Genomic DNA, 26,360 nt, shown 5'->3' with positions numbered 1-26,360 from the left:
AAGGTCAAGAAGGGAGAGGGTTGACATGTCGTGGGGTTGATAACCAGTGTCAAAAAACAATATGTGTACTACTGTTTCATGAGAATCTATTTGTTCTGTAAACCTTCACCTGAAGTACAAAAAAAAAATTAAAAAATAAAAAAAATAATTGAGTTAAACCTGTCTATCTATTTGGGGAGAATTGACATCTTTAGTATGTTGAGTCTTCCAATTCATAAACATGGTATGTCTCTCCATTTATTTAGATCTTCTTTGTTTTCTTTTATCAGCATTGTGTAGTTTTCAGTGTACAAAGTCTGTACATGTGTAGTTAGATTTATATCTAAATATTTCAGGTTTTTTTTTTTTTTGAGAGATTGTAAATGGCATCGTATTTTTAATTTTGGTGTCCACATGCTCTCTGCTAGTATATAGAAATACAATTAATTTTGGTATGTTTATTTTGTATCATGTAAGCTTGCTGAATTTACTTTTTAGCTCTAGGAGAAATTTTGTACTTTCCTTGTGAATTTCTACATAGACATTCATATAATTAGCAAATAGGGATGGTTTTATTCCTTCCTTTTTGATCCATTTGCCTTTTATTTCCCTTTCTTGCCTTATTGCATTGGCTAGCACTTCCAGCACCACGTTGAATAACAGCAGTGAGAGCAGCTCTCCTTGCCTTGTTCCTGATCTTGGGATGGAAGCATTCAGTCTTTAACCATTAAGCATAATATTAGTTGTAGTTTTTGCAGCTACTCTTTATCAGGTTGAGAACGTTCTCCTCTATTCTTACTTTTCGGAGTTTTTGGAAGTCTGTTTTGGAACACATGAATGAGTGTTGAATTTAGCCAAATGCTTTGTCTGCACTTATTGACATGATCATGTGATTTTTCTTCTTTAGTCTGCTAATATAGCGGATAACACTCTGACTGATTTTTAAATATTGAACTAGCCTTTCATCCCTAGAATAAACCTAACTTGGTCATGGTGCAGAATTTTTTTTATATACCATAAAATTACCATGTAATATACTATAAAATATAATATAAATACCATATAATTCTTTTTATATTCTTGCTAAATTCTATTTACTAATATTTTGTTAAGGATTTTTATCTCTATGTTTATGAGGGACATTGATCTGTAGTTTTCAGCTACTATTTCTCAGAGTACTTTTTCAGCCCTGCTCTCTTTCTCCTATTTTTCTGGGACTTTGAAAATCTGAATGTTAGGTCTTTTGTTACAGTTTCATAGGTTCCTGAGGCTCTGTAAATTTTTAAAAAATCTATTTTCTCTTTGTTGTTCAGACTTGGTATTTTTAATTGTTCTATCTTCAAATTCACTGATTAATTTTCTCTGTCCCCTGTATTGTGCAGTTGAGCATGCCCACTGACTGAGCTTTTTATTTAGATTATTGTATTTTTTAGTTCTAAAATGTCCATTTTGCTCTTCTTTATATCTCCTACTTCTTTGGTGAGGTTTTTCTGTTTCTTTGCTGAGGCTTTCTATTTTTTAAAATTGTTTCAAGTACGTTCTTAATTGCTTGTTGAAGCATTTTTATCATGGCTGCTATAAGATCTTTGTCAGATAATTCTAACACCTCTGTCATTTCAGTATTGGCACCTATTGTGCTTTTCTAGGAATTTTTCCATATCATCTACATTTTCAATTTCATTGCATAAAGGTCATGATATCCTCATATTATCTTTATAATGTCTCTAGGAACTATAGTTATGGTTCCCTTTTTATTCCTGATATTGGTAATTTGTTAATTATCTTTTTTCTTCTTGATCAGTCCTGCCAGGGGTTGTTATTTTTATTAGTGTTTTTCAAAGAACCAATTTTTAGGTTTTTGGCTCTCTTATTTCCTACCTTCTATTTCTTTGGATTTAGTTTGCTGTTCTTTTTATAATTTCTTGAGATGAATATTTAATATTGACTTTCAATTTCCTTCTTTTCAAATATATTAAGCCTTTACGGCCATAATAGCTGCATCTCGCAAGTGTGTCAATTTTATAGGAGAAAATGCTACCTCAATATAGCTTTAATTTACATATCTGTAATGAGTGAAGTTGAGCATCTTTTCATATGTTGAAGTACTCTTTGTGTGTGTGTGTATATATATATATAAAATGATCTCTGTTCATATCCTTTGCCCATTTTTCTGTTGGCTTGTTAGTTTTTCTTATATGGATATATGGATTTACACGTTAAGCATTAGCCCTTTGTAATACAAGTAATAAAAAAACACATTTTCTCTAGTTTGTGGTTTCTCTTTTGACTCTGCCTAGGCTATGAGCACAGATTTTAGATTCCTCTTCTGCTGCTGCAACTCTGCTGAGGCCTTATTCACCTACCTTTGGGACTCAGAGAGTAGCTCATTTTGACCCACTCTTTGTTAGGCTGTCATTTAACACCATGTGATTAAATAAGATACTGCATATACAATCGTCTAACACAATGCCTGGCCCATAATAAAGGCTCGATGTATGGTAATTTTTATTGTTGTTTACCAAAATAAAGCACAAACTGTATGAATGACTGCTGTATTATTCTGTGCTATTCCCCATCATGTGCAGAAGAAAACGTGACCACATGCTCCTTGGCTCACCTGCTATGTCTTTTCTGCTTCATGCATGGAATCCTGGATTGTGGCCAGTTCCATTGGGTTCTTTGGTGAGGACTGGCTGCTTTTAGAGTTTGAGTCTCTGCCAGACTCTCAAGGTACACTTATTGTGGCATTGCCCATGCGTTTATTGTCCCAAGGTCTATGTGACTAGACTTCTGGTGGCTTTTCAGAGAAGGGGGGAGGAAAGAAGAGGTTGTGGTTAAAGACCCCACACGGCTCACCCACATGTCTCCCCGGGATGATCAAAGTTACCTGGTAACCTGTCATCTGAGCATGACTCAGCCCTCGAGCTGAGAGGTAGAGACTGGTCTAAGGCAGCACTCAGGAAGGTCACCCAACTAGAAGAGCAGTAGAGAGTGGAAGCCTAACCTCTCCAGAGATCTTGATCCTCAACGTCATGAAAACATACAATTTTGCTCTATCCATCCTCAGGTCTCAGATGTCTCTTCTCATATCCCACCAGGTCCCCTCATACCCTTTGTTGTTGTTAGCTGCTGTTGAGTCGCCCCTGACATATGGCAACTCCATGTACAACAGAATTGGATCTTTGTGATCCATAGAGTCTTCATTGGCTATTTTTGGAAGTAGATTGCCAGTCCTTTCTTCCTACTCTATCTTAGTCTGGAAGCTCCATTGAAACCTGATCAGCACATAGCTGCAGACTGGTAGTGGCTGTGCATGAGATACATTGGCCAGAAATAGAACACAGGCTTCCCACATGGAGGGTGAGAATTCTACCACTGAACCACCACCGGCCCCGTACATTCTTTTAAAATCCATTGCCACTGAGTTGATTCCAACTCATAGCCACCCTAACGGACAGAGTAGAACTGCCCCATAGGGTTTCCAAGGCTATAATGTTTACAGAAGCAGACTGCCACATCTTTCTCCTGCAGAGCAGCTAGTGGCTTTGAACTACTAAATTTTTGGTTAGCAGCCAAGCACTTTAACCACTGCTCCACCAAGGCTCTGTACCTTCTCTTAGTACCCAATAATTCTTACAATTACATGTATCTCTTCTGTAAGCCTATAAGCGTCAAGAGGCCGGAGGCCACATCTGTCTTGTTCATCACCAAACATAGGGCCTTGATCTGTGTGATAGTTACATAAGTGTGTTTGTTTTGGGCTAATTCATCAGGCTCCTGGTACAGTGCCTGGTGCCCACTAAATATATAGTGAATGAATGAATGAATCAAAGTCTCAGGTGGTTATCCAGGCCATTCATCCACTAAAGGCTCGATCCTTGCTTCAACATTCCTATCAAGTGTTTGCTAGTATTTGTCAGATAAACATCTCTAGTGACAGGGAAAGAGCTCTGGTGGCGCAGTGGTTAAGAGCTCGGCTGTTAACCAAAAAAGGTTGGCAGTTCAAATCCACCAGTCAAACCCTATAGGGCAGTTCTACCCTGACCTACAGGGTCGCTATCAGTCGGAATCGACTAGATGGTAACTGGTATGGTTTTTCTGGTTTAGTGATGGGTAGCTCTCTACTGTCTGTGTAGTTCTCTGGATAGAAGTTTCTTCTTAATATTGAGCTGAAATATATCTCCTTGAGGCTTCCAGTCGGTATTCTAGTTCTATCCTTTATGGCCACACAAATCAAGTCCAGTCCTTCTTTGGCATGACAACCCTTGAGAGATTTGAAGTTAATTCTCACGCCCACTTCTTCTCTAGGCTAATCACAAAGCCACTGATTAGATACATACTTGTTGAGTGCCTACAACAAAAATCAGTAACTGGAATTGGCTGGGAACACAAAGATGAAAAGATGTAATACTTATCCTCAAGAGGTTACTGGTCTTGTGGGGAGGCAGAGAAATTATGATAGAATATGATAAGTGTTATGGACAGTGAACAGAGGGAAAGGAGAGTCCAAACCCACTGGGGGCTTTGTGGAAGACCCCACAGAGGAATGGGCTATAGAATTTGCTCCAGAGACCCAAGAGGAGAGGATGTTCCAAGAAGAGGAAAGAGCAGATGCAGAAGTCTGGGGCGTAAGAGCCCATGGCAGGTTATGGGAACTCTAAGTAGTTCCACATGGGTAGGGAGACTATAGAAGCCTGGTGGCTCAATGTTTAAGTGCTCAGCTGCTAACCGAAAGGTTGGTGGTTTGAACCCTTCTCTGGAGAAAGATGTGGTCGTCTGCTTCCGTAAAGATTATAGCCTCGGAAACACTGTGGGGCAGTTCTACTCTGTCCTTTAGGGTTATTAGGAGTCAGAATTGACTCAACAGCAACTGGTTTTGGTAGGGAGGCTATAAGTGCCAGGTTGTCCAGACGTTCTCAGTTTATGCCTGTCATCCCAGCAAACGTAATGTGCCCTCTCTCAATCTTGAAAGTGTCCTAATTTGGATGACAAATTAAATACTCTAAGTATGGCTGGAGCATAAGGTCTGAGAGTGAGGGGGAAATGGGGGCAATGAAGCTGGAGAGAGGCAGGAGCTGATCATCATAAGGGGCCTTGTGGGCCACGTTCCAGAAGAGCATTCAGGTAACTGGGTGTTGTATGGCTTTCCCCTTTGAGGTTATCTTCTCCAGATACGAAGCTAAGTCATAGATAGTTCAATATAGTCGCTGATAGATGATTACTGTGATGAGTTACCATTTATGGAGGGCTTACCAAATGCCTGGTACAGTGCTAAGTGCTTTCCACAGAGCCTGGGGTGTGGCCCAGTCCACCTGTGCTCACCCTTGTTTATGCATGTCGTGTAACTGAGTCTCTGCCAATAGGCCTTGGGTTTTAACTTGTTTTTACAGTTGTGAGGTTGTGTCCTGAGACAACATTGGGCAATCCCTGCAGGGCCTTCTGTTCGCAACTAGAAACTCTGTAAGGCTTCCCTGGAGGGGGACAGCTGGGGTCAGGAGCAGGCCTACTAGCCATAAACAACTTGTTTTAAAAGACTAGTATGATTTGTGTATTGCAAGGACTTGTAAGAATATTCAAATGAAATGAGTTTAATTGGCTCTAAAATGATGCAATAGCCAGAGGAATTGAGTTAGATGTTTGAATGACCAGCCAGTGGGAATTATTTAAACATTTGAAATACTTGAATCACGTGGTAGTGGATAAGAGGGGCATCTGAAGTATGTTCGAGTGAGTGGTTCTCTCTTTCCACCCTGCAAAAATCTGTCCCAAAGTGGCAGATGCTGGTTTGTATCCCCAAACTGAATATAGCAGTTCCCTTAAGCAGATCTACAAGGACAGGCTTCAGGTCAACTGCTGCTGCTTTTGCTCACCAGGAAGCCAGTGGGCAGCACACCTCAGGTCTTCTGGAGTACTCCAACTGCTCATCTTCCTCCAGTGCCCAGCCAGCTGAGGTATGGGTCTAGTTTGGGAATCTAGGATAGATAGGCATAGCATCAGCATAAATGCAACCACTTTAGTGGTTACTGCTGCAACCAATTTTATTTTATGGGAAACCATTAAGACAGAAAGCATCTGATGTTAAAGGAGAGGTGCCTCAAACCTGCTGCAACAGGTTAAAGGTATAGCTCACCACATGTAGGTTAGCTTCCACTGAGCTATGCATGCAACTTCTCCAATGGGACTCCTTGCTTGAAGGCACGTGTTGGGACAGCTAGCCGGGACGCAGCTGATAGCCTATAGCTCTGGGAGTCTTGTTCTAATCTGCTATATCTCACTTTTGAAGGGTCCACATCCTAAAGGCATGCCCTTGTTCTACCCTAGAACTAACCATCTTCATTCTTTGCCTGGACTAATATGAAAACTTAGTAACTGGTCTGCCCATTGGAATTCCCTCGCGGGCATTCTCCATAACTGTGTCAGAGGGATTCTTTAAAAACACAAAAGTAATACCCTCACATTGTGATGAAAACAACCTCAATGGCTGCTTGATGTTCTTCGGATAAAGATCAAAATACTATATCCTACAGGGCCCCGAGGTCTCAAACAGGAGCTTGCCTTCGGAATCTGGCCCTTGGTTACATTTATTTAAAAAACACTTGAACTGATGATCTGGTTCTTGATCCGGGTGCTAAACACTAGTCTTTACTCTGTGAAAATTCATCAAGCTCTGTACTTTAATTTGTGGACTTTTCTGTACTTATACTTCTGTACTTATGCTATATACTTATGGTATATCTCAATTGAAAAAAGTTAAAACAATTTAATCTGTTGTTCAAAATTCTGGGAGTTCCTTAGTCATATTTCCCTCTGTGACCTTTTTGATCGCTTGACAATCACCATACAATCAGAGATTATTTTCTCTCTATCTTGGGGGGGAAAAAGATGGAAATAACAAACAGGCGATTCAACAAGTCACTGTGGTCACAAGATGAATTATGCAGATTGCAACAAGAACACAACACGTACCTATACAACTCTTATAAGTACTCTCTTTCTAATCCAGAAATTGTTCTGGCTCACTGTTTCACGTTGCTAAGAATAAAGAGTGACTGACACACTGCATCAGCCCCCAGTGCTTAGAGGAGGGGAGGGAGATGGAATTAGGTGGAACACTGCACATCATTTCTGCTCCTCGGAGGGAGTCCTTCCCCTTTGGGGCAGCAGCCCTGTCTTCCCAACAGAGCTTGGGCAAGCAGGGGCCTGTGGGAAGCCCCTCTGAGTCAGCTGCAAGAAAATGGGAGTTCTTAGCAGCTTGGACATATTAAAAAAAAAAAAGCACTCTTCAGAGATGGCCAGTAAGCATTTTGGGTAATATCTGAAGGTTGCTTCTACTGTTTTGGTCAGAGAATAAAGGGACCAGTGACAAACTCTTTAACCAGACTCTGTCTCTTGGTTTTCTGAAACTGTTCTCACTGTTCAACATAAACAACCAAACTTGGCCTCGAAGAGAGAATGGGAATAATCCCTGACTCTGGAAGGCTCCGAAAACATTAACATTTTAAAATCAAGAGATTTGACCACAAAAATCTGGATTTCTGGCTTTCCTTGGAAAATTGAGATGTTAGACCTACCCTACTAATCTATTTAAAATTGCAATACCCATGATATCCCGCCCCCCACACTCTATTCCCCGTATTTGCTCTGCTGCTTCTTTTTCCATAGCCCTCAAAAATCAGGTACTTTTGAGTTGACTCTGACTTATGGCTACCTCATGTGTATCAGAGTAGAACTGTGCTCCACAGGGTTTCAAATGGCTGATTTTTTGGAAGTAGATCACCAGGCCTTTCTTCTGAAATGTCTCTGTTTGCACCACCCAGGGACTTACCCCTTAGCACTTTCTAACTTATCATATTTTTCTTGCTGTGGTTTTGTGCCATTGACTTGATTTCAACTCACAGCAACCCTATATAATAGAGCAGAACTGCTCTGCCAAACACTTAACCATTGCGCCACCAGGGCTCCTTATCATATAGCTTCCTTATTTATTATACTTGCCCTTCTCCTTTCACTAGAATGTAAACTGCATGAGGGCAGAGATCTTTGTTTTGCTCAACCATATATCCCACACCAAGGATATTGCAATCTAGCACTTAATAGTTGAATGACTGAATAAATGACTGAGGCCTACATCCTACGTGGCCACAGTCACATGATGTTACCTGCCTGGCTCCCCCAAGGCAGGTGCATCTGCCACACCAGCACTGCACATCTGTCCCCTGCTGACTCATATGCCAGAAACTCCCTATCCTTCCCTTCACTCCCGGCCCTCAGGCCACTCTGGCCTTCGTTCACCTTACCACAGGGCCTTGGTGTGTGCAGTTCCTTCACTCTGCCTGGAACTGCTCATCTTGTGCTCTCAGCTCAAGCCAGCCTGATACTTCTGCCTAGGTGAACCTCCTGAGTCTGGAGAATAATTCTGTCCTTAAGTCAGTTTTAAAAATTTTTTAGAGAAAATCTCTTTAATTCAGTTTTTAAGACAAAAAAGGCTTGCCATGGCCTTATGGAGATGGACGCCCCCTGCTTACCCTGACCCCTGAGCTGGGGTACAGGGGCTGCCCTGCTGTCCAAAGGCCAGCCCTTCTGAATCAACCCTGGAAACCAGTTCTGCAGGGCCAGGCACTGTGGCCAAGGCTTGTAATTACCCGCTTGGTCCTCTGTTTACCCAGGACTTATATTACCCTGGGCCTCTTCATCAGGTCCCATCTGTGTCAACACTGGCAGTCAGGCACAGAGTGGGCCAGGCCTCCCAGGGCATTCTGGCCACACCGCTCAGACTCAGAGCAGGACCAGGACAGACACCCTCCCCAACCAAATAACCGCGTGACTGAGGGCCCCTCCTGGGAACCTGGAGACAGAGAAGGGTTTACCAAACAGAGGTTTCTGGGAACTGTTACCTGAGTGGGGCACAGATAATTCCAGACTGGCCCTCTCTACTCAATTTTTAGATGAGGAAATCAAGACCCAGAGACGGTAAATCATTTATCCAAAGCCAAACAGCATGTGAATCCCAAACCAGCACAAGAACCCAAAAAGAAACAGTTATTGTTGAGTCGATTCTGACTCATGGTGACCTCATGTGTGTCAGAGTAGAACTGTGCTCCATAGGGTTTTCAATGGTTGATTTTTTCAGAAGTCATTTGCCAGGTCTTTCTTCCAAGTTACCTCTGAGTAGACTCGAACCTCCAACCTTTCAGTTAGCAGCCAGCAGAGTGTATTAACCATTTGTACCACCCAGAGACTCCCAAGACCCCACAGGTTTCACTAGACCTTCTGAGCCTGAGCTTTTGGGGATAGAATAGTAGGATGCCCTGAAGAGTGCAGTGGGCATGTCAGAAGGACTAATCAATTTAGTTCTAATGGGGATTGAACCAGACCTTGAGCAATAAGGTGAAAGGGCTTGGTTTAGACAATCGCAGAACCCAGATTGGATCTTATTTGCACTCACCCTGGCTGTGGAGGTGCTTAGGCTAACAGTTCTTGAGCGTCTACTGTGGCTCAGGTCTACGGCTGGATACTCTCCTCTCCTGCAACTCTTACAATAGTCCTAGGAGGGTAGATCTTATTAACACTTGTTTTCCAAAAGAGGAAAGCAAGGCTCAGACATTTAAAAGAACTTGCCTAAGGCCACAAGGTGATTTGGGGGAGAAACAGGTCTGCCTGCCTTCAGAGCTGTTCTGTTATTCCAGCTGATTTCCTTCTGTCAAAGGAAGTTTGTGTTTATTCAGCTTTTGATAAACAGGCACTCTCTATTTTCGATGTCTGTATGAGCCATCATGCAGTCTGAAAAGCCATGGTGGGCTGCTTCAGGAAAGGCAGGCCTCCTTGGGAAATAACTCTTGGTCCTCCGAGGGCTTGCCCACGCTGACTTTTGGTTGAATTGGCAACTGGGACATGTACCTGGACAAGGCTGTAGTTGTTAGCTGCCCTCGAGTTGGCCCCAGCTCATGGCAACCCCATGTACAACAGAACAGAGACACTGCCTAGTCCTGTGCCATCCCAATGATCGGTTGCAGATCAGACTATTGTGATCCATAGGGTTTTCATTGGCTGATATTTGGAAGTGGATCATCAGGCCTTTCTTCCTAGTCTGTCTTAGTCTGGAAGCACCACTGACACCTGCTTAACATCATAGCAACATGTAAGCCTCTGCTGACAGATGGGTGGTAGCTGCATGGGCTGGGACTCGAACCTGGATCTCCTGCATTTCCAATCCTTCCCAATCTTTGGCACTAAAAGCCAACTTGAGAGGTATTAGTCCCCTTCCCCCACTTCATACACACATTTTATCAACCTCCTTAAACCATCCCTCACAAACACACAATCTTAACAAAAATATTGTGCTTTGTCTGCAAACAGGGTGTCCAGGAAAGCACACTCACCAGTGCTTCTCAAACTTTATTGTGCATATATGTCACCCGGGCATCTTGTTGAAATGTAGACTCAGATGCAGTGGGTCTGGGTTGGGGCTCTGAGAGCCTGCACTTCTAACAGGCTCCCAGGTGACGCTCCTGCTGCTAGTCAGGAAACCACACTTTGAACACTGAAGTTCTAGGCAACCCCATCCTTGCCTCCCACCAGCCAGCTAAGTCCTTCCTTCGTAGGAATTCTGAAGCCCCTATTGTGGGGGTACTTGGGGTGGGAGAAGAAGGCTGGCATGTGTCCTCTTATGAGTCAACCCTTCATCCTTTTTCCTATCCGTCTCCTAACTAACATTCTCTTTTTCACTTATATCCTCTTTGCCCCACTCCTTTCTCTCTTGCTTTGTCCCTAGCGGCCAACCTATATGGCTAGGGCTTGTAAAACCAACGCTCAGTGGGGAGTTTGTTCCATCTTGCTACTATGGGATTCCTCTGCAGAGGCTGACGTTTTCTCCCTTAATCCTTGTGCATCCTCTTTCTCTGACCTCTTTCTAGCGGATGCTCCTACTTACAATCCCTGCTGTTATTCTGCAGGCAGAGGGAAGGTAGGGTAGGGGAGTCTGGGGACCTGAAGTCTCACACACACAATCTCAGTGCTCACGGAATTGCAAGGCTGGATCCAGGTTCTAATCAGCTCTGAAGGGAATTTCCACAGGTCCTCTCCCTCTCTGGGCCTCAGTTTCTCTATATGTATAACAATGGGGTTGAGCTGACAAATAGTTAAAGGTCCCTCTAGCTCTAACATTTTTTGGTTCTAATTAATAAGCATATTTTAGGTGTGCCCAGAGTACAAAGTCAGAAGCCTTGTCTTTCCATCCTAACTCCATAACCCCTGGCCTCCCCCCGTGTGTCCTTAGGACCATCATTTACCTTCCTTGGGTGAGGTGGTCTTCTCTGGGCTTTGTTGTTGTTAATTGTCATTAAGTTGATTCTGACCCATGGCCATCCACTGTGTTGCAGAGTAGAACTGTACTCATAGGGCTTTCGTGGCTGTGACCTTTCAGAAGCAGATTGCCAGGCCTGTCTTCCAAGGCACCTCTAGGTGAGTTTGAACCTTCAACTCACCTAGTAGCTGAGCACTTACCCATCTGCACCACAGTGCTGTCATTTATAAATTGGGGATGATGAGATTCAGCTGATCTGAGGAAGTTAGGACATAAATGGAGCCTTGTATGTGAAGGTGCCCTGCATAGTTCTTGACAAAGTAAAGATTAGTCAATATGGTTACATTGATTAGTTCATCTGGGAAGAATGAGTGGATGGCCCACTCTGTGTCGGGAACAGAGAAGCTGAACCGCAGAGAATACAGGGAGGAGTCAGACATGGACCCTGCTCTCCAGACATCTGGTAAGAGATTCTAGATTAAAGGATGGGAGGTGGCAGCTCAGAAGGAGACCAGGGAGGGCCATTCCTAGGAACTGAAGAAGAAATAAAGAGGGGTGTGGGAAGATGGGTAGTGTATGCTTGGAACTCCAAAGTGACACCTGGTGAGTGGGCCTTGGCAGGCCATTGCCTGACTGTTCAGCAGTGAAAGTGCTTGTCTGCTGGGGAACAGCAGTGAAGGGGGTAAAGTTATGGGGGTATTGGTGCCCGATTCAGGGGTTCTTGACTGTAGAGAGGTCTGGCGCTTCTGATAGGTGGGGGTAGGGTGAGGAAGCCCAGAGATAACCTACTTTACTCCTTCAGGACTAGTCTGGGCTGGCAAACTCAGAAGTAGGTAGGGATGTGCAGAGGAAAGCAGTGTGACAACGAGGAATTTCATCCTAAAAGCACTAGATGAGGTTAATGATGGTAGTGATAATGACACCCTAAATTAGTGTCATGACAACATTTTGCAAGGGGATGGAATTGGGTAGCCTCATTAGTGACATTTTCGTTAAGATTTCAAGATCCCATCTAGGTGTCATTTTTAAAATCTACTGAAAAAAATACTGACTACAGACAATAACCTCCTAATTTGTTACTGTCTGCTACTTTATAAGAATCTCCCTTTAGCTTTTAACCTTATTAAAGATCACCGATCACAGTTACATGTAACTATGTTGCCTTCCACTTCTACTAATAATGACATCATGGGCAAGTCATGGAAAATGTATTGGAGATTTGGTTTTTCATCTGGATATGAAGGTGACCTTGGTGATCCCAGCAGGCACTGAGACTTGAATATTAGATGGTTCCCAAAATTGCTCATGAAAAAAAACTAGTATTAGTAGCATTTTTGCCCAACACCCTTTGTCTCTGCTCTGTATTTTTTTTTTTTTTTTTTGGGCGGGGGGAATGGTATTTCCCCTAAGGGCGTTTTCATGCTGCTTTTCTTCAGAAATCAATGACCTCAATGGTAAAAAGGAAGTCTCCTACCTAGGAAAGAGACAAGGGAGAAATCACTAGGTCACCTATTAAAATTTCAAAGCCTCGCCTAGAGACCCATCTTGGGTCGTTGTTTTGGTTCAGTATCTACAACGCTCTGCAGGCAGACTCTCTCAGGCGATCCAAGTTACCAAATTGTGTGGCCCCAAAGCTGGTTTTTAAAATACGAGCCTTCTTTTGACCTTCACAGGAGGGCCTGGCCAGCAGGAGGCGCGCACGCACCACAGGGCCTGGAAGGGAGACGGCCTCGCGCTCACGTCGGGGCATGCGCGCAGCCCGAGGTGGGGCCGCGCACGCTGGGCGCTCAGCGATCTGGGCCGGCGTCGCTGGAGCCATTTCCGGGCGGGGAGGGCAGGGCCGGCAGTGGCGGCCGGACCTCCAATCTCGGCGGCGGCGACGGCGGCGGCAGGGGGAGCCCGAACCCCGTGGCCCCAGAGTCGGTCGGCCGGTGAGGAAGAGACGCGGCAGGTGGAGCCCAGCTGGCTGGGGAGAGTGCCCGAGGCAGGGAGCGGAGAAGCTGGTTCCGGGCTGAGAAGGTGGAGGGGGCCGCCGCGAGCTCTAGAGGAGGGGGTAGGGTCCAAGCTGGGCAGGGGGAGGATGGTCCGCGATGACGAGAGTCCGGGATGAGGAGGATCCGGTATCAGTCGAGGGAAGCGTAGGGAAGGAGGGACTGGACTGGAGGGAAGGAGGAGGGATCGAGTTGGGGAGCGGAGACGAAGGGTTCGGGATGAGGAGGATCCAGGCTGAGTCAGGGGGAGGGTCCCGTTTGGGGAGGGAGGGGAGGACAGGGTCCAGGACCCGCAGGATCCGGGCTGAGATCTCGGAGAGTGACCTGGCTGGGGAAGGAGCGTCCGGGTTGGGGTGCAGGGGAGGGTCCGGGCGGGACTGAGAGGGGAGCAGATGCGGTGCTGGCGGCTGAGCCTGGGGAGCAGAAGTCTGCGGCGGGCTCGGGATTTGGGGGAGGGCGCCGACTACCCGAGGGCTGAGTGGGTAGATGGAGGGAGGACGCAGGGCCGAGGTGCAGCTGGACTGGAACAACTCTCCAGGCGGTGGGGTGGGAGTGGGTTTGGGGCGGCTAAGATTTACTGATCCTCCCTACTTGAGGAGAGGGTTGTAGGGATGGAGGGATGAGGTCGACTGCGAGGTCAGCTTATTTCTAAAGGGGCTCCAATGGAAGCTGGCGCCTGGGACTGGGGCTGCTTTCAGCGCCCGTTCCTCAGCGCGGCGTAGGTTGAATGGACCGGGCTTCTGGGCTCCGGGACCCGGGGCGCGCAGGGCGTTTTCTTTAGTATGTACCTGGGTGGAACGTTTTTAGGGAATCTAGGTCTGAATTCATTTGTTCATCTGTGGGCGGGAAGCCCAGGTCCAGCCGGATCCTGATTCGCTGGTTTGGGGGTGTAGGGGTGGAGTGTGATCTATGGGCGTGAAATCTGAGCTCTTAAAGGAGGCGGAGAACCATTTCTTGACTCCTTTGGCAAGTCTAGGCGGGCTGACACCACAGTTTAAAGCTTTAGAAGTAAACAAACCTGGTTCCCTTTTACAGAGACAAGGCAGGAAGAGGAAGATGCCTGGCACGGACCTTCTGATGTTGGTGAGTCTTTTCCAGACATCGTCCCTGTTATAAGGCACTTATCTCTTAAGGTTTTAGTTCTAAGAATCTGAGTGTGTGGACTTTACCTCCGATACTTGCTTTGGGGTAGCTGAGCATTCCTGCCACTTTTTATTTTGAGTTTAATAATCAGGATGGACAAATAACCAAACTAAATGCATGAACATATGTAGAATTTCAAAATTCTTGAAGAATCTTTTTCAAAATCCTTGCTGTTGGTTTTGATCTGTCTTCTCCTGCTGCCAGAGCAGATTTTTTAACATCTCTGTTGTTACATTTTATAAGTCTACCATAGTTTGTAAGTGTTTCCCAGACTGGAGTTATGATTCCCTGAAAGGCAGATCTCATCTTTTGTCTAGAGATGAATGAACACCTGTCATAGTGCTCTGTATAGTAAGTGTGTAACAAATGCTTCTTGAACTGACCTAATCTGAATCTGTGTTTTTTTGTTGGGCTAAGATGGCTGCTTTGGTAGCTGTTGTTTTCTTTTCTCTTTCTGGGATCCTTCTGTGCTGGTTTTTTTTGTTTTTAAGCTGAGCTGGGAGAATGGTATGGACAAATGAGTGTTTACTAAAATGACATTTTATTCTTTGGACATTAGTGATCCCATAGAGGCTTTTTTAGGTGAGAATTGTGGGGAGCCCATAGCCTTCAGATAGTGGTATAGAAAAAGGTGAGGATTTAGTTTTTGTTAATAAGTCACTTTTTGGAGTCTGATATCTTTTTGTGCAAGATAAGTGATTTAGTAAGAATCCCCTTCTCTTTATTCAGCTATCCCAGAGAGTTGGTTGGTGACACTGGGAAATTGGCAAAAACTAATAGTGAGGTTTTCTTATACTTGCTGCTGATTTCCTATTGTGGCAAAACTTGTAAGGTCTGCAGGAGAGATAAAAAAGAGGGAAACGAAGTTGTGATTAGTTCTGGTTTGAGGCAGGGAGCAGTGGTGATTTTAGGTTGTGTGTGAGACAGTGTACAGATAAATACTTGGTTTATGAACAGATCCTAGTGAAGAGGTCACCTAAAAGAGTTTCTTGCCCCAGATTTCATGGATTTTCAGTACATAAATAAATCAAAACCAAACCCCTTGCCATCCAGTCAGTTCTAACTCATAGAGACCCTATAAGACAGAGTAGAACTGCCCCATAGGGTTTCCAAGGAGTGGTTGGTGAATTTGAACTGCCGACATTTTGGTAAGCAGCCGAGCTCTTAACCACTGCGCCACCAGGTCTCCAGATCATAAATAACCTTATATAATTTTTAATTCTTTTTACAAGAGTAATATATGTTTATATTAGAACCATTGAAACTATAAATAAGCAAAAGGAAGCAGCCCCTTGCCTCCCCTCCCCTCCCCCAATAATTCCATCACTCAGAGATAACCATTGTTGGTAGCTTGGAGGGCTAATGCATTTCAACTTATAATAATTGGCAATTTCTGTTTTTCCTCTTATAGATCAGTGTGTTTATGTAAATCACAGATTTCTACATGTAAGTGGGAAAACTTGCCATGTACAGAGATATGCTTATTCTTGGGCCTGTGTGATACCTTTAACAGTCAGAGTAATGATTGCTTTTATTCAGAATATTAACTTTGGAATCAGTTTTGTTTTGAAGTAGTAGCTGCCACTACCATTCACTTCCTTACTTGATAATCTAGAATGTTTAGAGGTGTTGCTTTGCTGGTTACTATAAAGAATTAATTCACATAGATATCACCGGCCCTTGAAAATCATTGCTTTCTGAAGACAGCATACTTGTTACATGAAGTGCTTTCCCTGGAAAAGTTGTCATCCCTTCCTTGAACTGTGCTGTGCCATTTGAGACTAATGGTAAAGAAGGAATGATGAGTGCTAGGTTTTTGATGGGGCACTGAACTATCGTGATCCGAGTTCAGGCTCAGTCTCTGGGTACTTTATGTGATGTATAAGACATGTTCTTTGCCCTCTAACTGCAAAGAAAAGACCCAGACGAATAAAAAATATCCTTAGTGCATTTCCTAGAATAATCAGAAATAGAAACAACCCCAGAAGTCCTGTGATGCAACTTATATTGTGCAAGAATCCTTTTTAGAATACCCCTGATAAAGGGATATCCAGTCCCCTATCCTTTCTGCTAGGGAAAGAAGGTGAGAAAACACCAGGAAACAATACAAGATAGATTAAAGAATAATAACACGTATCTGATAGCTGATATTTATTGAGCATGTGTTAGGTGCAAGAATAGATACTCTGCATATTTAATTTTTACAAAAACTCTTAGAAAAATATGTTAATATTCTCCTTTTAAAGGGGAAAAAATTGACTTGGAGTAAGTAACTTGGAGGTAAGTAACTTGCCTTAGGTAGCACGGCAGTTAAGTGGTGGAATCACGTTTTAACCCCAGTTTGTCTGACTTCAAATCCCTACATGTGACGCTGTAAGGGACAGCTGTTGCTGACCATTGTGGCTGATCGGTCAGAGTTTGTGGAGAGGGGAAAGTGGAATGATAGCTCTGCCTTCTAGGGGCATTTGGAAATGTGTGTGTATGGGGTCCTTTTGTCTTCTAGGATAATCTTGTTTGAAAATACTTGTTTTATTATAGAATCTTCTTATTTTCTTTTACATTAATTAGAGTACTTTATGAAATTAATAAAATAGTGTCTATAAATATAGTGTTATAATCTTTGAACTTCATTTTATAGTAGTACAGTGGCATTACAAAATATTTGTTATAAAAAGAGGACATTGGGTCTGATCGGATTGAAAACCACCTCTGTGAATAGTCCTAATATGATATAAAACTTGAAGGTCAACTGGAGTCCGTACATGACAGAGCTTGAACTCCACTGTCCCTTCCCTTAATTTTGCCCTGATTTGATTAAGCTGTTCTACTTGCCTTTTTCCCATTTGCTCATATATGGCGTGTCGTGGGACTGCAGTACTTTCCACCCATGTCTCAAAGGGAGCAAAACAAATGAGTTGTATTCATCTGCTGAGAATTATGGTGCTTTCAGAGGGAATTCAAGGCCGGCAGTTTTGTAGCAACCTTTCTCTACTTTGACAGCCATCCTTTTCTTCCATATTCACCTCCTCCTGAGTGCCAGGGGGTGATGTCACTTTGCAAGTTGCCAGATACTTATAGTTTCTAAGGAAGAAGCCACTTGAACTAAGTCTGTTTCTTCTGTGGCATTTCCCTTTTCCCATCCAAAGAAAACTAGCTGGTATTCATAGAGGAATCAGTGTTAGCATGTGTGGCCTGGTAGTGCTGGGTGAGTGGTAATTGTTTGTTTAGGGCAGTGGCTTTCGACCATGGGTTGATTTTGTGCCCCTCTGCCCCAGTCCTTCAGGGACATTTGGCAATGTCTGGAGACAGTTTGGAAGTTCCTGTATGGTGCACATGGGTAAGTGCTTGACGACTAGATGAAAGGTTGGTGGTTTGGACACACCCAGAGGTACCTTAGAAGATATGCCTGGTGATCTGCTTCTGAAAGGTCACAGCCTTGAAAACCCCATGGAGCAGTTCTACTCTGTGTGCATGGGGTCGCCCTGCAACCAACAACAACAGAGACTGTTTTGGTTGTCACACCTGAAGCATGATACTGGCATGTAGTGGGTAGAGATCAGGGAAGCAACTGAACAGCCTACAGTGCACAAAACTCCCACAACAAAGAAATGTTCAGCCTAAAATGTCAGTAGTGCTGAGGTTGAGAAACCCTGGTCTAGGCTTCCAACATAGATAACTGGGGATATGTGTACTGTATGGGTGGGGGAATGAATCTTCTCTTAGAATTTAATGGGTTTGTTATTGTGTTACTTGAGGTTATTTTGCTCATGGATGAGGTCCCACTGCTTTGGAATATATATTGGAGAGCATATAGCATGATATTCTGTAACAGTAAAATTCTTTTTTTTTTTTAATTTAAATTTTTTTTGTGCATTAGGTGAAAGTTTACAGAGAAAATTAGTTTCCCATTCAATAGTTTGTACATAGTGTTCCATAACATTCGTTTAATTCCCTACAGTGTCAGCACTCTCCCCATTTCCTCCTTAGGTTCCCTGTTTCCTTTTGCCTTGATTTTCTACTCCTTCCTGCCTTCTCATCTTTGCTTTTGGGCAAATGTTGCCCTTTTGGTCTTGTATAATTGATTGTTCTAAGGAGCATGTTCCGCTCGGGTGTTATTGTTTATTTTATGGGCCTGTCTATAGTTTGGCTGAAAGGTGGTCTCTGGAAATGGCTTCAGTTCCAGTTCAGAAGGGTGTCTTAGGGCTACAGAGTAAAATCCTTGAATGTTTCCTTTGCAGCATTTCTGCAGCACTCTTCTTAATTTGGAAACAGCAAACCTCTCTCAGTTTTGTTTTTCGGGTTTAAAAATTGAATCTTTCCAGGCCTGAGAGCTTTATCTTTGATGCTTGAGTCTTTTTCAGGGATTCTTGCTTTCTGAATCCTTAAATGGGAGTTAAGCAACAAAATGAAGTATCCACGCCAAAAACTCATTTCTGTTCTTTAAGTCTGGTGTCTTGTTTGTTAAGATTAGCTAGAAAACAGGGAAAATACATTGGGACTGGTAGATGGAACATTTAAAAGTTTAATGTTTAGCCATTGTAGGGTGAGCACTCTATTTGTCATTGTTCCAGTCTTGTAAGTGAAGCGGAACTATAACAAGAAGTATGATTTATCTAGCCTTTGGAGATTGGAAAGTGGAGTTAGATAAACCCCAAATCCCAGTATTTGCTTGATTTTGTGTTAGGAATTTTTAGTAACATTTACCTTCTTAATTAGACCTTGCCCAGTCTAATATTACATACAGTTTGTACACATTGGCGACACAATTGGGAATCAGCCTGGGATTAAAAACTTTCCACAGGGAATTGATTTGCAGGTGAATCACGTCACATGTCAGTTGTGCAGAACCCAGTTAATGAGAGAAAACCAGTGCTGTGGGATAAGGGGAGACTGGAGCCACCTAGGAAAGTGGAAGTGTGAAAGCTGACAGTAGTTTTTGGATATGTCAGTTATCTCCTGGCCCACTTCAAATAGTGTGAGTGAGGAGTAGAAGGGAACTATTTACAAAGGTTGGACAAGGTTAAGGAAAACCAGCAGGGGATAGTGAAACACCTCAGGGCTAGCCCCAGCAGAGAGCTATTATCATCCTGAGAGCCAAGGGAGGCGAAGTGACTGGAACCCATGGAGAGCTTAGCTACCGCCATCTTGTCTCTGTCAGAGAGAGTGATCTGGACCAACTAGTGGCCCAGCAGAAAGGGTATCAAAGAAAATAAATGCATAGGGAACCCAAGGTTGAGTAAGGATATTGTTGATGTGTTGTGAGATTGTTAACCATTGTCATAGGGCAACGTTTGTAGTAACTGTTAAATGAGAAACTATTTTGTTCTGTAAGGCTTCATCTTAAGTGAGAATAACAGCACAACTGGAAGAGCGTAGTCCATGTCACTGAACTGTGCATGTAGAAGTTTTTGAAATGGTGTATCTTTGGCTATGTGTATTTTCACCAAAACAAAAATGGTTGAGAAGTTAGAAGGTTGATATGTTGTGGGGTTGTTAACCAATGTCATAAAACAACATGTGTACTACTGTTTCATGAGAAACTATTTGTTCTGTAAGCCTTCACCTGAAGTACAATTAAAAAAAAAAATAAAAGAAAAAGAAAAGGGAATAAATGCCACAAACCCCTTCTTTTCCCACCCTCTGGTCTCCTTCTGGAGCCTTCCATTGGTCTAATCCACCTGGAAACCAGAGGAGTAGAGAGCCTAGCTGATGTAATTCACAGTGGGCAGCCTCGTGGTACACACAGCAGAGTTGGAGACAGTTGGATAGTTGATCTGGAGGAACAAAGGAAGAATATCTAGCACACTGAAGTGACAGGGTCAGAATCAAGATGCAAAATTAATTTTTTTCTGAGCACTAAGTTTCTTTGAAATACATGAGTCTCTGCATGGTTAGGGAAATTTCAGCCTTGTTACAGGTATTAGACAAACATTTCAAGCAACATTTGATTAGTCCCACAATAATTAGTAAAGAAGCTAAAAGAATTAAGCCAGTTTGTAATACATACTAATAATAAAGGATAGCCAGGAACTGATACCATTTGGTAACTAACTAAAGATATGTAGAAAAGGAGAGTCAGGTGTAACAGGTGTCTTCGGCTGGGTTCTCTAGAGAAGCAAAACCATCTCTCTCTCTCTTTATAGATATATGTATGTATTTATATACATACATGTATATTGGAGCCCTGGTGGCGCAGTGGTTAAGAGCTCAGCTGCAGAAAAGAAAAAGTCGGCAGTTTGAATCCACCAGCTGCTCCTTGGAAACCCTATGGAGCAGTTCTGCTCTGTCCTAAAGGGTCACTATGAGTCAGAATTGACTTGATGGCAGTGGGTTTTTGAGATACATATGTGTATATATATATGTGTGTGTGTGTGTATATATGTATATCCAGAGAGAGAGAAAGAAAGAGAAATTTGTATCAAGGAAATGACTCACATGGTTGTAGAGGCTGGAAAGTCCCAAGTCTGTAAGTTAGATGTCAAGCTGGAGGCTTCTCCTGACTCATGCAGCTGCAGGGGCTGACAAACCCAATATCGGTGGGTCACATGGCAGGCTGCTGGCTCACGGGCTGCCAAGGCTGTCAAATCCAAGATCAGCAGGTAAAGAGCAGACTGCTGGCTGAAGTCCCAAGAACCGGAGTTCAGGCGATGAAGAGCTGAATGCAGGATCCAGAGCAGAGCAGAAGCCAGCAAGCTTTGCCAGAAAGTCAATGTCTTAGTCATCGAGTGCTGCTATAACAGAAATACCACAAGTGGATGGCTTTAACAAAGAGAAATTTATTTCTTCACAGTAAAGTAGGCTACAAGTCCAGATTCAGGGTGTCAGGTCCAGGGGAAGACTTTCTGTCTCTGTCAACCTTCTCATCAATCTTCCCCAGACTGGGAGCTTTTCTCCGCAAGGACCCTGGGTCCAAAGGATGTGCTCTTCTCCCGGCAGGTGGTATGAGGTCCCCCGTCTCTCTGCTAGCTTCTCTCTTTTATATCTCAAGAGATTGCCTCAAGACACAATCCAATCTTACAGATTGAGTCCTGCCTCACTAACAGAACTGCCGCCCATCCTCCCTCGTTAACATCATAGAGGCAGGATTTGCAACATACAGGAAAATTGCACAATACTGGGAATCATGGCCCAGCCAAATTGATACACACATTTTTGGGGGGATATAATTCAATCCATGACAGTCCATATATATTAAATGCAGGCCGTACCCCCAAGGAAACTCCCTTTCAACTGATTGGCTGCTCATAGTGCATCTCATCATGGAGGAGATTACATTATATCAGATTTCATCATGGAGGTGATTGCATCATTACATAACTGCCAAACCACTGAGAATCATGGCATAACCAAGTTAACACACAACCTGAACCATCACAGGAGGTACTGAATGTAGTCAAGTAGCCTTTTGGTGAATTTCCTGATGTCTTGTTCTGTTTCTCTGTGGTGTTTACCTAAACATAGGGGGAGGTATTAGCAATGGTGTAAACTCTTTGTTGTGCTAGAAGGAAATCAAGAGCTATTCTATTGTCTGATACAACCTTAGTGAGAGATTCTAAAGATTTTGTTGAGCAGCCATTCAATTTGCAACGTCATCACCAATTTGAGCCATTGTAGCAGATTATGAATAGATTTCTTAAATTGGAGAATACTGTAATTAGGTAAAAGGGCATGAAGGGATACAGATCCTAATCCAGGTTTCTCAGCTACTGGATTATGTGAAGGCATAAATTCTCTTTTATTTCAAATAAGGATCTTTAGGTCACTAGTCCAATAGATACTTTCATTACAAGAGTGGATATCAAGGGGAACTTGTAGGAGGCCTCCTGTACACTGACCTGTTAAATGTCAACCCTCCAAGCAGGGCAACGCCCAGGCATAGGATTTGTTACTGGGATTTGGATCCCTTATTGTACGATAATCAGATCCTCCACATAAAAACACATAACCATGAAGGGCACAAATCATATTGTTTCCAGTATAATTGTGAGGAGAAGGGATAGTTTGATTGACCTCTTGGAGCCAGTCTTCTGTTAGAGAATTATTACAAATGGACAGTTGTTCCATTCTTAATGGGTTCCAAAGCCTGTTATAAAGAGCGGATGAATTATTTCTTTTTAAGCAACTTGGTAGTTCAGTTGCAGTGCTTAATAAAGTGAAATATCTAGGGAAGTTTGCATATTGGATTGGAAGGTCATTTTTGCGGTGTCTTAAAATTCTTTGGAAGGAAACTGGATAATTTTATATTAGAGCAGTTCAGTTTTTATTCTATAATCCAGGTTATATTAAAGCATGATGTCTGAGACTGGGCCATTAATTCAGGGAAGTACCAAAATCTAATGCATATGGCTCATTTAAAGGTAATGTTAAAACTAACAGTAGTGATAGGTACAAGACTATAATTTGATATGGGAAAAGCTAATGGATCTGAATTTTGTGTCCAGATCGCGGATAGGGGTGGCAAATCCAGCGTTCAGTCAAGTTGTTGGCATTAGCTACTGATTGAGTTAATTTAACAAGTGCATTCCTTTCCTATGTGTCAGACGAAATTGCTGAAAAAAGGAATAAAACCTAAATGAACCTTCATGTTGATTTATTAAGGAAAAAGACCACAAATATGAAGCAAGACTAATAACACGAGAATAGTTACGGTTATGAGGTAGAATCCACAAAATTCAGCAGGATGCGTGAAGTCTTATTCTGTGATCTTGGGCCTGGCTGTCTACCTTAGATGTCATCTACTTCTGGCTACAGGGGCGTCTAAAGTGATTTTCAATTCTCCAGAGGGCTGACTGGTCCGTAGAGGTGTCTTCGCCCTTTTTAGCTGTAATAAATGAATCCAAGATTTGACTCCTTTTAGCTTGGCAGCACATGAATTGATGAGAAGTGCTTGATATGGTCCCTTCTAGTGAGGCTCTAAGGAGTCTTTTAATTGATGTCTTTTCTAATATACATGTTCTGGGACAGTGTCAGGCAGATTTTGAAATTCTAAATTCTGGTCATCAAAGACTTCTTTAGGCTTTGAGAATTTATTTTAAGAGTGTTGGATTAAAGATTGTTGGTACTTAAATAATTCAGGTTGAACAATATTAGACTCATCGTGAGCAACATAAGGGAGGGCCACGGGCATTCCAGTGATTGTTTCATATGGGATAAGTTTATGGGATCTAAATAGGGTAGATCTTAAATTCAAGAGAACCAAGGGAAAGACCTGGGTCCAAAATAAATTTAGAGCTTCACAAAGCTTGGCTATTTGAGTTTTTATTATTCCATTAGTTCTTTCTACTAGACTAGACAATTGAGGGTGGTAGGGACAAGGCAATCTTTGAAAAACGGAGAAGATTCGACACATTTCTTGGATAACTTGACCAGTGAAACGGGTCCGTCTGTCACAACAGAGAGTCCTGGTGTTCCCCAGGTAGGGATAATGTTTTCAAGAAGTTTCTTAGCTACAAAGGCTGCCATGGCACAATGGCAGGGGAAAGCTTGTACCCAATGTGAAAATCTATAAATCATTACTAGTACATATTTATAACCATTAGAAGGTGGGAGCTGAGTAAAATCTAATTGTCATTCAAGCATAGGCCCAGAGAAACAAACAAGAAAAACCTCGTTGCCATCAAGTTGATTCTGACTCATAGTGACCCTGTAGGACAGAGTAGAACTGCCCCATAGAGTTTCCAAGGAGCGCCTGGTGGATTCGAACTGCCAACCTTTTGGTTAGCAGCTGTCGATTTTTATTTTTATTTTATTGTACTTTAAGTGAAAGTTTACAATTCAAGTTAGTCTCTCATACAAAAATTTATACACACATTGTTATGTGACCCTAATTGCTCTCCCTGTACTGTGACAGCACATTCCTCCTTTCCACCCCTGATTTCCCGCGTCCACTCAACCAGCTCCTGACCCTCTCTGCCTTCTCATCTCACCTCCGGACAGGAGCTGCCCATTTAGTCTCATGTAGCTACTTGAGCTAAGAAGTGCACTCTTCATGAGTATCATTTTCTGTCCCATAGTCCAGTCTAATTTTTGATTGAAGAGATGGCCTTGGGAATGATTTTAGTGCTGGGTTGACAGAAAGTCCAGGGGCCACGCTTTCTGGGGTTCCTCCAGTCTCAGTCAGACCATTAAGTCTGGTCTTTTTACTAGAATTTGAGTTCTTCACCCTACTTTTCTCCTGCTCCAACAGAGACTCTCTGTTGTGTTCCCTGTCAGGGCAGTCATTGGTAGTAGCTGGGCACCATCTAGTTCTTCTGGGCTCAGGCTGATGCAGTCTCCAGTTTATATGTCCCTTTCTGTCTCTTGAGCAGCTGTAGCTTTTAACCACTATGCCACCAGGGTTTCCTAGGCCTAGAGGGTAGAGGGTAATGTCCAGATAAAACTTTTAAGATATTTTTCAGGATTGTAGCAAGGCCAGATAGGGCAGTGAGAAGTAACGTGCACTGCGGCTTCACAAAACTTTCCCCACCAATATTTTTTTAAGGTCTCAATCATCTTATCCCATCCTAGATGGGAACCTTCATGCAGAGTAAGCATTATAGGAATATGTAAGAAATTAGGTAGGATGAGTTTCTAATGAGGCCTTATCCATAATTTAGTGACAGGACATTGGTAGCAACCTGCCTTCTTCCGTACTCTCCTCTGTTTGGGCTAATGGTTGATGCTTTAAAAGTTTTTGTAAAGTTAACTTATTGGCCATTGATAAACGAGTTTGGGGGGGGGGGTCTCTTTTCTTATTCATCAAGAGGGCAAGAGTAACTTAAGAAGCACCCTGTTTGGCTGCCTCTATTGTTCTCTTTAATTTTGTCTGTCTAGGGTATTCCTTTTGGCTGGTCAGCTTGTATCTTTATCACAGCAATTTCAGAAGGGAGCAATAAAGTATCTAAAAGGTCTGCCACCAACACTCCATTCCTTATCTCAGTTGTAGAAGAGGTTAGAAATCCTCTCTGCTTCCATAGCATGCCAAAGTCGTGTACGATCCTAAAACAATATCTACCATCAGTAAAACTATTAACAAATTTCCTGGAAATGAGTTTACAGGCTCAAGTAAGGGCTCTCAATTCTTGTGGGCTGAAGTGGCTTCAGTGAGAGATTGACTCTCAAGGACTTCAGTAGAAATTGTGACGGTGTATTCAGTTCGAGAGTGAGAGCTAGTAGGATTAGGCTTTAGATAGGAGCCATCTGCAAATAAAACTAAGTCAGAACTAGTTAAAGGGGTCTCTTTTAAATCTCTTTGAGGAGTTAAAAGCCATTCAGTCAAATCTAAGCAATTATACGTGGGATGGCTAGCCTTTTCACTTGCAGGGAGAAGGGTAGCTGGATTTAAACAAGTCACAGGATATACTCTTAAGTTAGATGCAGCCAGGAAGAGAACTTTGTAAGAACTAAGCCTGCTGGCAGGGAGTTGTTGAGTCTAAGTAGAATTAAGTAGAGCTTACACAACATGAGGCACATAAACATCTAGGAAATTTCCCATTACCACATCTGCACTGCTTTCCACTGATTTAGCAATATTAGCTACAGCCTGGAGACAGAAAGGATATCTTCTGGCTACAGGGTCAAGTTGCAGGCTATAATATCCTGCAGGTCTCTGATATTCTCTATGTCTCTAGGTTAACATGCCTAGAGCATTTCCAGTTACCTTGTGCGCAAGTTATGAAAAACCTAGGTGGTAGTTAGGAAAACCTAGAGGTGGTGTTTTTGTTAGGGCCTCGTTTAATTATAGCTTCTTGATCTTTGGATGTAAATTGGAATGGATCTGGTTCAGAGGCCTTTAAATATTTATATAGGGGTGAGCTAACACAGAAAAATTGAAAATCTAAGTTCTACGGTAGCCACAAAGCCAGAGAAATTATTTTTTTTTTATTGTGCTTCAGGTGAAGGCTTACAGAACAAATAGTTTCTCACGAAACAGTAGTACACATGTTGTTTTATGACATTGGTTAACA

At 42.9% G+C, this 26,360-nt stretch overlaps 1 protein-coding gene across 7 annotated transcripts in view; it reads left to right on the top strand.

The window, feature by feature from the left end:
- The first annotated feature begins 13,062 nt into the window (after positions 1-13,062).
- SGPL1 (sphingosine-1-phosphate lyase 1) overlaps positions 13,063-26,360 on the top strand; it is a 134,118-nt gene continuing 120,820 nt past the window's right edge. For 2 of the 7 annotated variants that reach the window (XM_023737720.1, XM_023737719.1), the window contains exons 1-2: positions 13,086-13,300; positions 14,308-14,355. In XM_023737720.1, the coding sequence (XP_023593488.1) occupies positions 14,329-14,355 (27 nt within the window). In that variant the 5' untranslated portion in view covers positions 13,086-13,300; positions 14,308-14,328. Of the gene's footprint in view, positions 13,301-14,072; positions 14,356-26,360 lie in introns of those variants that run through there. The other 5 variants (XM_023737716.1, XM_023737717.1, XM_023737721.1 and 2 more) reach the window with 3 other exon arrangements.

The sequence above is a fragment of the Trichechus manatus genome, unplaced genomic scaffold, assembly GCF_000243295.1.
Source record: "Trichechus manatus latirostris isolate Lorelei unplaced genomic scaffold, TriManLat1.0 scaffold00106, whole genome shotgun sequence".
NCBI classification, from domain to species: Eukaryota; Metazoa; Chordata; class Mammalia; order Sirenia; family Trichechidae; genus Trichechus; species Trichechus manatus.
The sequence above is the reverse complement of the archived record's forward strand: the minus strand, read 5'-3'. Positions and strand labels throughout refer to the sequence as shown.